Below are 14543 nucleotides of genomic sequence, written 5' to 3'. Positions count from 1 at the left end.
TAAAAATAGTAGAAATAATTTTGTTAAATCTTACAGAGAGATTTTTAACAATTTTTAGCATATAAAATAAAACTTATTATAATTAACAGAAGTACTAAAAAATCATTTTTAAGTTAATGAAATTTATAACAACAACATGGTTCTTTACAGATGAAAACTGTGACTACATAAATTTCCATTTCAAAAGTACGATATTATTCTTCTAATAATTCTTTCATACATCACTGGCTTCGGTCGTTGGTCATTCCTTTGTTTGATGCCGTGCAGTTAGGATTGGTTTGGGGTTGGTCGTTGTTTGTAAACAAATTTTTAAATGTTTGATAACAGTATTTTAGATGTTAGGTATAAACTTGATAGAATTATACTGATAAGTTTCATGATAACATGAGACAGCATGTTTAGAGAAATGCAGTGTGAAATACGTGCAATGAGTGATTTACGAGAAGGTGGACGATCATCGAGAGTATCTGACACGTTGCCTAAACGAGGTCGTGTAAACGAAGGTTTGTAATTTTAAATTATATATTGTAAAATTTAAAAAAAATTTATATACCATAATTCTTCTTCGATCTATTTTTCAGGAACGTCTCAAGTATGTCTTAGTGTAAAAACCGGTTTGTGACTCATTTGCGGTTATATTACTGTTAGTCGTAGTACTTCTCTTTCACATTTCAAATATGGTTCATACTTGCCTTAAATTGGTCTATGTAAGACCGAATAACGTGGTTAGGGCTGATACCGTGATAAATTAAAAGATCTAGATGTCTTAGAAAAATTAAATAGTAAAAACTTTTCTACTACCAGCTTGCATTTTGAAAGTATTAATTTTTTCTTTTGATATCTTCTTATATGGATAAACTTTGAAAAAAAATTATAAACCTTTCCCAATGAAATGTTGTTATTGTAGTAATGGAATTTATAATTTTTTATTTTATTTTGATGATCAAGATCAAATCCTGGCTTGTCTGCATTTTCATTTGCTAAAAAATTATTTTAAGCAATGTAACTTCCTTTTGAAACTGTAGGTGCGAGTTCATTTTTAATGACTATGGTTTAAAATAAAAATTAATATATATTTGGGAAAACGTACTGTAATTATTTTAATTTTGGGGGTTCATTCTGTTATATCCCCAGTAGGATGTTTTGTATAGAAAATTATTGTTTGCTAATATAATATTAGTTTTTTCATCAAAAATATTGAAATGTTACTTACCTATAGAGCATGTTATTATTCAGGCAGTGAAAAAAGCAATGTCACAAGAATTTCATCAAATAGTTTAGTTGAAGTTGGATGTTTAGGATGCCACGTAGATTTATATTTATAGGTTTTGAATGATGGTGAATTGGATGTTTGTTTTTTCTGAAAAACCTTTTTGTAGTTGTGCACATACTCATCATTTAGTTAATGTAGGTGCCTGTGCGGATCTGTATAATTTTGGGAATGGTTCACTGTCAAGTTAGTGCTGGGAGCTATTCAATTTATAATTACAGGCATTAATGCCATGTGTTCACTCACTGGTGGCCAGAAAACGTAAGTTTGCCATGAAATTACAAACTTTCTTTTGTAATTTCATGGCAAATACTCCCTAAAACCCGCTGTTTTTCTTTTTTTTCAATATTACATTACCTTCATCGTGTAAACATTAATTTATCAATTTCAACTGTCTGACCTGGTTCACCTACCTCATGGAGATAATTATTCCAGTCAATTGTGGTATTGTGATTTAGGCTGAGTTCTTGTTTGCAAAATGGCATCAACATTTCAATGGACCACTTTTATACAAACAAAAGTAATTTGTTAATATAGTTTAAGATGGATAAAGCCACATACTTTTGTGAATACCAACTTCAAAATAATTACTCATGATGTACGCTACATCTTTAATGTGCTGCTCTTCTATTAGAAAATCCTAACGGTGTATTGTGGTTATTTTAACAAGATCTTATGTGATGCATAACAGCTACATTATTGATACATAATAGCTGTATTATGTTCTGCTCATTTTTACAAAAATCATAATTTTCAAATTATTTTTGAAATTAAAAAACTGCACAGTAACTAATACAATCATCAGACTAAAAGAAATGATCTATTGGATTGTATTGTTCATATGATCTTTGCCCTCGGATAAGATAACAGTAGGAGATAACATGGAATTTTTACTAAATAAGATTTTAAAAACAAACAAATAATATAATCTATTTGTTAAGCAGTAAAAATATATATAAATGCTATTATATTCAATTTACTAGCAATGAGGATATAACAGAACAGACCTAAATTGTGACTTGTATAATTTATTATGCAAATAAAGTAATTTTTTCCATTTTTTTAACTGTGCTGTCTCTTTATCAGTCAGGCTGTGGGTGGACAGATCATCGCTTTTATCTTTTTAAAGAAGAATGTGCAACTACATGAAGTAAAAGTATGGCTGTTATGGTAGGTAATTCTGCCGAGTTGAGTAGTGATTTAAGGATATAAAACAGTTCTTTCCTTTTTGTGTCCCTCTTGGGTTTATGGGTTTCATGGGTTTATTTTTATACTGTTCCTTGGCATATGGTTGTCCATAATGATTGCCTCATCTTGATAAAAGGAATATTTAAAAATAATACTTTGATTGAATTCAAAAATTAACATAAAGGGAAAGAATGGGGATTTATTGTATCCTGTTTCCTAGAACTTAAAATATGTTTGAAAAATCTTGAAACATATAGTCAAGAATTTATTATTACAATTGATATTTTAAATATAGTTAAAATTCAATCAGTTATCCTAAAAGTTGAAAAAAAAAGTCTGTATAATAACTGTTTTGTGATATTCAAGATAATATAAATACTTAAATGTAAATAATTAATTGAACTATTTCAGTTTTTTTAATTTTAAATAATTAAAAAATATCCAATATTTTTAACTGACTTCAATAAAGGGAGGAGAAGATTCTCAGTTCAGATTTTATATTTTTAAAACATATATTCACGGCTCTTCACCAAATAGACCAGTTTCAGTGTTTCTCTTTCTATTTTATACTAATTTGGTGGTCCAAGTCTTGTAAGTTTTCCTTGGACAACACAATCAGAAGATATTAAAGAAAAATATTTTTTCTGCGTTGAAAATTTAAAGAAGATATATTCGATTTTTTTTTGTCATCATTGCTTGGAAATGGATTATGATATCATATTGATGTCAGTTTTTTTTATGATTAATTAAGCATATAAGTTGGAAGCTTGTACATTGGAATATGAAATGGAAATTTTATAGCATATGAAAAATCAAGCCATGCTTGACTTGAATTTGAACCCAGAACCTGTGGATAAATGGCAGAAATGCTATCACTCTACCATAGAGATCAGTGGATGTTCTTATTGTTCTGATATTCAAAGGATATTTCACCCAAAATTAATTAAAAAACAGGATAATAATTATACATATTAAAATATCTACTAGAGTCTTAACTCATGCTTGTATCAACATCTTGAAGTAGTGCCTCTGCATCACTTATTTTTTCAAAATATAGTAAAAATAGGTGTTTCATATTTCTGCATTCCAGTAAACCTTGGCTCAATCCTCAGCCGTCTATTTTCATGATCTCTATATTCCATTTCTTATTCTTTATTAAGATGTAAAGCTTTCTTGCCTTTGCATTATTGTATTTAGACTTAGAATTTGATTAGGGGTTTGTAAATTGTTGGTAGTTGTTTTTTTTAATTTGGTTCCAACTTCAGCCATCACCCTGCTTTTGTCTTCTTTCTTTTTCCTGTTTAGCCTCCGGGAATTACCGTTCAGGTATTAATTAAGAGGATAAATGAGGATGATATGTATGAGTGTAAATGAAGTGTAGTCTTGTACAGACTCAATTCGATCATTCCTGAGATATTTGGTTAATTGAAACCCAACCACCAAAGAACACCGGCATCCACGATCTAGTATTCAAATTTGTATAAAAGTAATTGCCTTTACTAGGACTTGAACGCTGGAACTCTGGACTTCCAAATCAGCTGATTTGATGCGTTCGCCGTAGACCAACCTGGTGGGTTACCTTGCTGTTGCCTTTTTCATGCATGTTTGTCACACTATTGTTTCTATTTTTAATATTGCATCTACAATTTTTTTATCTGTGAATACCTGACAATTCATTCTTTCCTGTACTTTCTTTAGTCTTAGTGTTGCCATCTAGAAATTTCTATTGCAAACTCTGTGATACTGAAACTGTCTTTTGAACAGTGACATTTTCAGTCATTATTTCTTCTAACAAATAATTCCATGACATTTTGAGTTGTAGAATTACGGGAGGTGGATCAAAAAATAAGTTACACCCTTACTGTGTTCTTGAACTGAAAGGGTTATATTAATGTCTTGTAGTGGCAGCACTGGTTGTGTTGTTGTCTTCACACTCCCCCAGCAGCAATTCTGTATGTTTGTCGTGTCGTTGTCAATATGGCGTGTCCTTTAGAGATTTTGTTCAGCATCTGTTGACCAACAATCATAAACAACATTTTGCATCTGTTCTTTCTTTTATTCAGTGTTATTCCAGGACTGCTCCACAGTTTTTGAAAGAAATCATCACAAGGGATGAGAGCTGGGTGCTACATTACACTGGCAAAAATTTGCTACAGTGAAAAAAAGAGAAAACATCCCCACATGTTTGAAAGGTTATGCTGACAGTTTTGATTCTGAGGGAGTTGTTTACAGTGAATTTATACAACAATCAATGCCAAATCTTACTGTGAGACTTTAAAAAATTTTTTAAAGTCATTAAAGGTTGAAGACCAGGAAGATTGAGCGAAGGGGTTGTTTTTCTTCAGGAAAACTACTACACTACTCTTCATTCAGTTCATGTAACAAAGGAGTTTCTGCAAAAATGCAAGTGGGAAGTGTGGTCTCATCTGCCTTACAGCTCTGACCTAGCACCTTGCAACTACCACCTGTTTGGTCGTCTCAAGCAAGACCTGGGAGAGAAGCATTTCACTAATGATGATGAACTGAAGGAGCAGACCTTAAATGGTTGAAGTAAATTGACAAAATTTTTATGAAAGTGGAATTGAAAAACTTGTTACAAGGTATGAAAAGTGTTGATTATTATAAGAAAATTTTGGTGATTATGTCGAAAAATTGATAAAAATATGTAGTTTTTTGTTCAATAAAAAAAAATTGGCTTATATATATGTATTTGTTTCATAGAGAGGGTGTAACTTACTTTCTGATCATTCCTCTTATTTTCTACCAAGACTGAGCGCACTAATCAATAATGTTTTTCATATTTACAGATTCTAAAAGGTCTGGGATGATTTTCTTCTTTTTAACATTTAAAATAAAGCACAGTAACAAACTATAATGTCATTAAAGTAGGATACGACATTTTGGTCAATAGATTACTGAATCTGAGTGGGAGGAATTTCAAACAAGTATCATAATTTGCCAAATTTTTGAATGTATTTATCCATAATTATGAGACATGGCTGATAAATTTTGCTCACTAGCATGCTACATGGAGACAAAAGGTACCATTGAGTTGGGCACAAGGTAGCAAAAATCCCCCTCTAAAAACTTGCAATAATACGTTTGTTTTCAGTAGCAGTTAAAATGGAGTCGAGTACAGCCAATATATCAACTATATTAGAACAGCGTGCAGTGATCTAATTTTTAATAGCAGAAAATGTGAATCTTATGAATATTTTTCATTGTTTAAAAGCGGTTTACGGTAGTGAAACTTATGACATATGTACTATAAATAGGTGGGCATTGAAATGCGAATTTGAAGCTGGTAAAACAACAATTGAGGATGCACCTCGCAACAGACAACCAGTTTCTTTGACTGACAAGAAACATTAAAAAGAGGTGGACAATTTGCTGCAAATTGACTGGCAAATCATCCAGCACACATCCGGTATTCGGTTAGGCATATCTGAAGAATGAGTAGGTTGTATTATCCAGCTGTTGGGTTACCGTAAAATGCATGATAGGTACCGATGATAAATGCATGATAGTTGCCCAAACTCACTAATGGCTCTCTGCAAGCTGAAGTTTGAGCCTATTCTACATCCACCATACTTGGATTTGGCTCCATGCGACTTACACTTCTTCCCTCATCTCAAGAGGGATCTCAAAGGTAATCATTACACCACTGACGAAGAGGTGAAGGAAGCTGTGGCCACTTGGAACCGAGAAAGTATGCCAGAATTTTTCAATGACTGAATGTAAAAACTTGTCACATGTTGGGAAATGTTTATCAGTGTAAACGGGGATTATATTGAAAAATAAATATTGCATTTTGTAGGTAAGGTATTGTACTTTTATTCATTTTTTATTTCATTCCACTATCTCTTTTCATTCCCATGCTACGCATAAGTGTGTAAAATTTATCAGCCAAGCCTCGTAATAAATAAAATTCATTTTCTAGGCAATCCTGTACCAGCCAAAAACTGTTCAACATCAATTGCAATCTTTTTGTAGACCCATTTTTCAAATAAATTGGATAACACTTACATGCTTGTTTCATTAGTATCACTTATACGTACTAGTACTACATTCTTTGCAGTATTTTTTAATGTTTGTGGGTTTTTTAATTTACCAGTGAACATTAATGGAAAACAAAATTTTTTTAAGAATTACTTCGTATTAACAATGTTATTCTGATGTTGCTTATTCATGATCTGAACAGATTTTTCGCTTTGTGCTGTAAGAGATTTCTTGAGTATAAGTTGAAAATTTGGCCGTGTTTCATATGCATTACAAATTGCTCTGCTGTGTAATGCTTTATCATTTCATGAAATCCAGTGTTAAGAAGTTAAGCTACATTTTCATTAGCATTCTCTATAAATATTTAGCTTTCAGACTCCTTTATTTTCCACCAACCTAGAAAACCAGAACTGGCTATAAAGTTTTTATATTAATTACCAAACATTTTGTGCTGGCAGTTTTGCTTTTCCTTAAGAATACCATATAATGGAAATATTTTTCCTTGTTAAGTAAACCACAAGAAAAGGAGTACAGTTTGTATATTCAGATTTTGTGAAAATCAACAAAATCTGAAAAAATTATTTCCGAAAATGAATAATATAAACAACATAATTTTGTACGAAACAGAAGTTGGTTTTCCTGAAATTGCTGATATAAAAGGTATTGTGTCACGTACATTTGTAACAGTGGTTGGTGTGTGTATTAGCTACAAATGAATTGACAGAAGTGGAAGTATGTCTTCCTCACTCTTAAGGTTCACCTCTTTCTTATGTTTTTACAGCACACAGTGATATTCTAATATTACCTGATGGGAAATTTTAATGAAAGTTAATCTGAAAACTGCTACTGGATGTAAATGTACATTATATGAAAAGGAAACTATTCCAGGAAACGAAAAACTGACAGCAAAATAATGAGATATTTCAAATAAGCACATAAACATTCTTTTAAAATTTAACTTAATACTATTGTTATTGGTTTAATTTTTAGTAGCAATAATTGAAAGCCAATGAAAATATCAGATTACATCTATTAAATCATTATTATAAGAAATCATTTTTATTAAGAAACATTACTTTGAAAAATAATCAGTAGTTAGCATTAATCAATACATAAGTGCTGTTGATGTATTTTATCAGACTATTGTTAACATTAATACAAATTAAAATATTTATTTTAAATAATACCTACTGAAATGAAACAGTTAATTTAAGATTATATAAAACTTTAATTTGAAAATTTGATTGATTTGCCTTACTTTTTGTATATTGTGTAAGATTTTAAGACTGTCAAAATGTCCAAATCATTAACATCATAACTGTAATTATTTAAAGATATGCATTACTATATTTTAATTATTAGTTGTACTGTTATTATTTTTTAGTATTGTAGCTTCTTGTATTAGGAAAAGTGAGTCTTGAGAATTATATTTTATACATGTTTTACACTTTAGTTTTGTAGATCATTTAAAAATGTAAGAGATAATGTTTCACTTAAAATCATTAACTTAATTTCATTTTAAGTATAAAGTATAATGATTTTCAACTTCATTTTGACTTAATTAATATTTTTTGCATTTTTGTTATAAAACTAATTAAGACATTTTTTAAAAAAGTAAATTTTGTTAAAACATTGACACATTTATTTTTTATCTCCTGATCCCAAAGTAGTCCCAGTTTGCTTCACGCAAATGGTGTAAAACTTTTAGGTAGTAATCCTTAACCCACCGGGTTGGTCTAGTGGTTAACGTGTCTTCCCAAATCAGCTGATTTGGAAGTCGAGAGTTACAGCGTTCAAGTCAAAGCCAGTTATTTTTACACGGATTTGAATAGATCGTGGATACCGGTGTTCTTTGGTGGTTGGGTTTCAATTAACCTCACATCTCAGGAATGGTCGAACTGAGAATGTACAAGACTACACTCATACATATCATCCTCTGAAGAATTATCTAAACGGTAGTTACCGGAGGCTAAACAGGATAAAGAAAGAAAGCTAGTAATCCTTATTATTAACTCTTTGATATAGATTCGGTGATTGTCCATAATCATATTCTTCACTTTTTTGAAGTCATCGCTTGTTAATGTGCTGGGATATTCAGGTCACTCATGATCTTCAACGTCTTCATGGTCCTCGTGGAAACATTTGTAACACTTGTTTTATTCATAGAAAAATCGCTAAAAGCAATATTCAACATTTGCAATGCGGTGCTGCAATTTATTCCAATTTTAAAGCAAATTCTTTGTTCCATTTTTTCCACAAGTTAAAAATTGCCAACCATACCAAAACTCATATGACCTTGTCAACAGCCAATAATAATAATAATAAGCATCCAATTTGACTACCAATGTAAACATACATTAGGGAAAAGTGTACAAACACAAAAAAAGATTTGTGACATTTACGATTTTAGCTTCTCTTTTTCTGTTTAGCCTCCAGAACCACGTAAGGTATTACTTAAGAGATATGTATGAATATAAATGAAGTATAGTCTTGTACAGTCTCAGGTCAACCGTTCCTAAGATTTCTGGTTAATTGAAACCCAACCATCAAGGAACACCGGTATCCACGATCTAGTATTCAAATCTGTAAAACATGAATTGCCTTTACTAGGATTTGAACCTTAGACTCTCGACTTCAAAATCAGCTGATTTGCGATGTCGAGTTCACCAGTAGACCAACCGGGTTGGGTTGATTATACAACCTGAGAAATTTAAAAATTCAACAGATTTTTAGATCAAATCTTGTGTGTACTGTGTGCTACATATAATAAAATATGCAGTTAAGATATCTTGGAAAAGTGAACAAATACATCCTTTTTTAATTGAAAAATTGCATTATTTATCTTAGATTACCAAAAAATTTGTCACCCAGTTACAAGTTCCCTTCAAATACGTACTTTTTTTTTCCTTACAATCCATACCTTTATTAAAAGTAGAACAACTTGGCTCAACTATAAATTTACAATATATTTTAGTTTTGGGTTATGTCTTACTTTATATTCAGACGCCTTGTTGTGTGTGACGAAGTTTTTTGCATGAATGTTAGTTTTGGGGATTTTCAATGTTAATTTAATGTAATAAATTAAATCCTTTATAGAATTAATTTAGAGGTGTGGATGATATTCCTGTCACTCTAGTAAATGTTCATACAAATAAGCACTTGATAATTGATGAAAAGATTACTGCTGTAAATATATTTAATAAACTTTTAGAGATAAATCTAGTTAGTAATAGAAAAAGTTGTAAAACTTACTTCAGAATTTACTGGTTTATTAGTTAGTAGTATTAGTCAGATATGAACTGATATAAAGAGAAAAGGACAGTGACAAACCTCTATCAAAAATAGAAAATGTGGAAAAAAGTTTCCGATGAAATATTCATATCAAACTCTTGGCTGTGTTATTAAGTGATAATTAGCATAATAGGTATTGGATGCACCAGTTTATGTAAGCTACTCGTGTCTATTGCCCTTAAAATCATTAAAAGGAATAGAAAAAGTGCAATTATTGATCACGTGTTTATTCTTGTTGGTAGAGGAATTACTTAAAACATGAAAAATTTTAGAAAAATGAAAAAAACATATTTTTTGAACGAGACGTGCAGGACATACAGCATTGAAAGTCTAGCATAATGTGATAGTTACAACAGCCGATCAGTGATTTCTTTAAAATACAGGAGTTTGAAATCTCCGAAAAGTTATTTTACATGATTTTCTACTACAAACTGCTTACCTTTCTACCTAGTTTTTCTCTTTACTTTATTATTCCCTCTTTTAAATTTATTCATTCATTTTTAACAGAAATTACTTTTGTATTGAATACTGATTCTACATTTATGATTTCTTCAAAATGAATTTCATATTATTCTGTTAATAACAGAATAGCAATATAGAAAAAATTTTTTGAATAATTGATCTTTGTAAATCCTTTGTTATATATTAATTTTTTTTTAAAAAAAACCACTAGAGAAAAAAATTTTAGCTTCAGTTTGAATTTAAACCAAAAAAAAATCAATCTGTGAATTTATTAACTTTTAATGGTAGAATATTATTTTTAATAATGTTCATTTTTTTATTTTATTCCTTTGTTTTAGAAAATTAAAACTTTTTCTTTCTTTTTTCTTTTTAAATGAACTTCTTGAGTTTAAGCATAGTATTTGTTCAATTGCACGTCAAAAGTTATGAATAGTACTTTTAAAAAAAAGTGAATAGTAATTAAAAAGAATCTTTGTTTTAAATTGTTCGATTTATTTACTATTTTTCTTGAAAGGTTTGATTAACAGAAACATTTACTAAATAGTCACTAAAATTTGTTAAAAATAATTTAAAAAGATTTTCTTCTTGGCAAAATCAGTTTTTATTATAAAACAAATTTTGTATAATTATTTATCTTTTATATGGCTTATTCATGTATTACACTCTAAAAACTGAAATTCACTGCTTCATGTCGCATTCTATGCACAATTTGGGAACTAGCAGATCAGAATTTTTGCTCCCTTTGATTTCCTCAGTGCAAAATTTTTCAGTTTGAAACATTATCACCGGTTCAGTGGAATTTAAATGATGTCATTTGAATGCTACTGACTGATTTCACGTGGAGAAAATGGAAATGGTTGTAAATCTTCTGATTTTGTGTACATTCCTCTTACCAATATTTTATGTCTGTTGTTTAAAGTTTGATTTGATAAAAGAAACGTCATTTTATTTACAATGAAATGCTTAAAATTTTAAGCTACTGAACAATTTACCTTCTTAAACCAACAGTTCTTGAGTTATCAAGTGAAACATTACGGTGGCTGCAATTTTGAAAATACTAACCTAAAACTTAAAATATTTCTTTATATAAAAAGTTTATTTAAAAAAAAAATTCAAATTTTATTAAATTAGCTCAATCTATTATAGAAATATAAATTATAGATTTATGATTAAAAAATAAAATGGCTGATAGGTGAGTAAAAATGCATTTTAGGGTGCATATTAGTAGGTACTCTCTCTTATATTAATGTTAGGAACATGTTACTGAATTAATAGAACTGTTTTAATATGGCATTTGTAGCAAGCAGATTTCTATATATATATATATATATATATCAAACATTAATAATTATATATATATATTTTTATAGTTTGTTGCTTGTTTGTGTTTTATATAGTTGAAAAGTTCAATTATTATAATCAATTCTCAGTTTGTAACGGGTTATTCTGTTGTACAGAATAAGTTTATTACAGTTTGACCTTATTAAACTAAATTACTAGTCTTGATTAGTAGATGCCTTGAAGTCCACTCATGACATCTTTAAACTTATACCCTTGATATCTTATAATCAGTGAACACAGTGAATTAGCCGTTAGTAACAGGACAGTGAAGTATATACTATTTAGCTTTATATTGTTTTTGATTAATATTGATATTTTTTTTTTTACTTAGTCTTCCCCCCCGATGATATTTCTTTACATTTTTTATTCTGAATTTATAAAATTATTGTAATTAAAATAACAACCCCCCCAAAAAAAAAAGATTCAGGTCTAACAATAGTTGTAATGTTATAGAGGCAAGAAGCAAATGTACTATGTTTTGAAAGGGGAATTTTGTTACGGTTATTAATTTGGCAAATTTCAGTTACTTTAATTACTTTATTTAAAAAAAAAGAAAAGAAAGGTAATTGTAACTTCAATCATTTTGAATAAATAATTTGTTTTCTTTTGGTTTAAGTTATGATTTAGTTAAATGCCAGTTTTGAGTAAGATCTGAGAAAATTGGAAGAATTTTGATTGTCAATCATTGCACGATACTTGAATTTGGGTTTTCTGTGGTTTCTCTTTTTTATTTATTCGTGTCCTCCATTTTACGTTCAATCCGATTAAATTTTTTTTTTTATGTATTGGTTAATTCTAGTATTGTAGATTAGTATTTCCGATGATTTTCTACGTAGATGGCCATTCTGTAACAGGGTTCGAAGAACATTAATTGAATACCCTTTATTTTCGGCAAGGATTCTGTTCACCGATCAATCTTCTTGCAGCAGGAATGGTGTTCAAAACTATCAGAACCGGCATATCTGGAGCGACGAGAATCCTCATGGTACCTTCCAAAGTAGCCATCAACAAAGAAATATATGGATATGTATTTTTAATGACTTATCTTTTGGGTCCTGTCATTGTACCAAATCGTTTCAATGGAAAAAATTATCTTGCTCATTTGACCTAAAATATTCCACATTTGTTGGTAGACCTATCTTCAGCAAACGATCCAAAATGAATTTCAATAAATTAGGAATACTCCCGGAATTTTTTAACGGTTAGACAATCTCTCCAAAAAAGACTGGAGACTTGTGTAATTTCTAATGGTGGACACTTTGAATATACCGTATCACTTTTGACAATTGTTAACTGTTATTAAAAAAAAATACACTTGACGTTCTACAACAATTAACGTAAGTTTATCACAAGAAGTTGTTTTATTTTTTTTAGTTATTAGGTCTGTTATTGTGAGAAAATTATTATTAATTTGATACTAATTTACAATACTAGTATTAACAATAAATACAAACAATATTTATTGGAATTGAACATAAAGTGGAGGAAGTGAAAACAGACACAAAATCGCATCAATTTTCTGCCATAACTCGGCTATTTGTAAATTGATTTTAAAACATAAAACGTCATTTTGTTCAAAATAAAAGGCTTGATATTTTAGCCAATAACGTAAATTTTGGTTACTAATATTTACGGAGATATAAAGGATTGAAAAATAACATGACCGCCATTTTATAATTTCTATTCTTCATTATCATTTTTAATTTTAAATGTACTGGTGATTGTTGTTGACAGTAGAAATACCCAACTGTTTTAATAAACTGCTTTTGAGGATTTTTTAGTTTTCATATTTATTTCATACTTGCTTCATAATAATAACTTAAGAAGGTATATTTATATTTAAGTACTGATTTTTTTTGCCGATTTTAAAACTTTATTACCAAGACGCTTTACAAATATTAATGTGATTCCTCTGCCCGAACTTGAGATATAAATTTTTATATAAAAATAACAAACTGGCGGACAGGGTAAGAACAAAGGAGAAACTACCATTTTTCCTAAGGATGTTTTTTGTTTAGTTTTACAAAAAAAAAATCGAAAAAAGTATAGCCAGCCCACTATTTTAGAAACGCTCTGTATATTTTAAAAATATTAGAAATACTTTTAAAAATAAAAGAAATTAAGTATCTTAAAAAAATAGTTTTAAATTTAATTTACTTCAATAGTTTCCCAGTATACCGAGACAAAAAATGTCAATTTTGTCTTATACCAAGACAAAAAATTTACACCGTTTGCCGTACAGTAAAAGTACACCAAAATAAAATTAATTTGGTCTTTATTTTATAGGAATGATGAGATAATTTTCACAGATTGTGATTTAGTTAGGTTAATATTATTACACAAAAAGCGATTAAAATGCTGTACTGTTTGTGTAATATTGAAGTTTGTAGACAAATTTACCCCTAAATTTTTTTTATAGTTTAATAAGTAGAGTTAAAATTATCAGCCTAGCATTCTTTAGTTTTCAGAGAACATTGATACAAACACATGTATGTTCTGATTTATGTGTAAAAATAATCATGAACGTATTAATATAGATTGATTGATTGAAATAAATTTAACTGACAAGTATTTCTTATGCATATAAAATAATGTTAAGTAATCATGTAGATTTAATGTTCTATAATTAACGATTTTTTTTCTGTGCTTTCGTTAATTTGTTCAGGATAAATTACCATTTGTACTTTCATCTTGTTGAACTCTTTGTACTTATACCTTATTCCCTGATTGTTCGTGGAATTAAATTTGAAAATCTAATCACTTTTTGAAGTTGAATTTGTTTATAACTTAATAATTATCTTTTTTTTTGTTTTTGTAGTGTACATATTTTCATTGCGTGTTGATTTTGTATCTAAATAAACACGTTAGCTCTTCAAACCTGTTTATTTTACAAGCGTGGAAAAAAATATTTTGAATGAATTTATTTCTACTAGTATTTCTAAAGGTATATTTCAATATACATTCTTATTTTAACGGTTTATTTTTCTTTAAC

At 29.3% G+C, this 14543-nt stretch overlaps 1 protein-coding gene across 4 annotated transcripts in view; it reads left to right on the top strand.

Annotated features, from left to right (window-relative positions):
* The first annotated feature begins 238 nt into the window (after positions 1-238).
* LOC142318978 (uncharacterized) overlaps positions 239-14543 on the top strand; it is a 107087-nt gene continuing 92782 nt past the window's right edge. For 3 of the 4 annotated variants that reach the window (XM_075355717.1, XM_075355718.1, XM_075355716.1), the window contains exon 1: positions 239-503. In XM_075355717.1, coding sequence (XP_075211832.1) covers positions 395-503 — 109 coding nt within the window. In that variant the 5' untranslated portion in view covers positions 239-394. The remainder of the gene's footprint in view (positions 504-14543) is intronic. The other variant, XM_075355720.1, reaches the window with a different exon arrangement.

This window comes from Lycorma delicatula, chromosome 2 (genome assembly GCF_047948215.1).
Source record: "Lycorma delicatula isolate Av1 chromosome 2, ASM4794821v1, whole genome shotgun sequence".
Taxonomy (NCBI): domain Eukaryota; kingdom Metazoa; phylum Arthropoda; class Insecta; order Hemiptera; family Fulgoridae; genus Lycorma; species Lycorma delicatula.
This window is presented reverse-complemented; position numbering and strand designations above follow the sequence as displayed.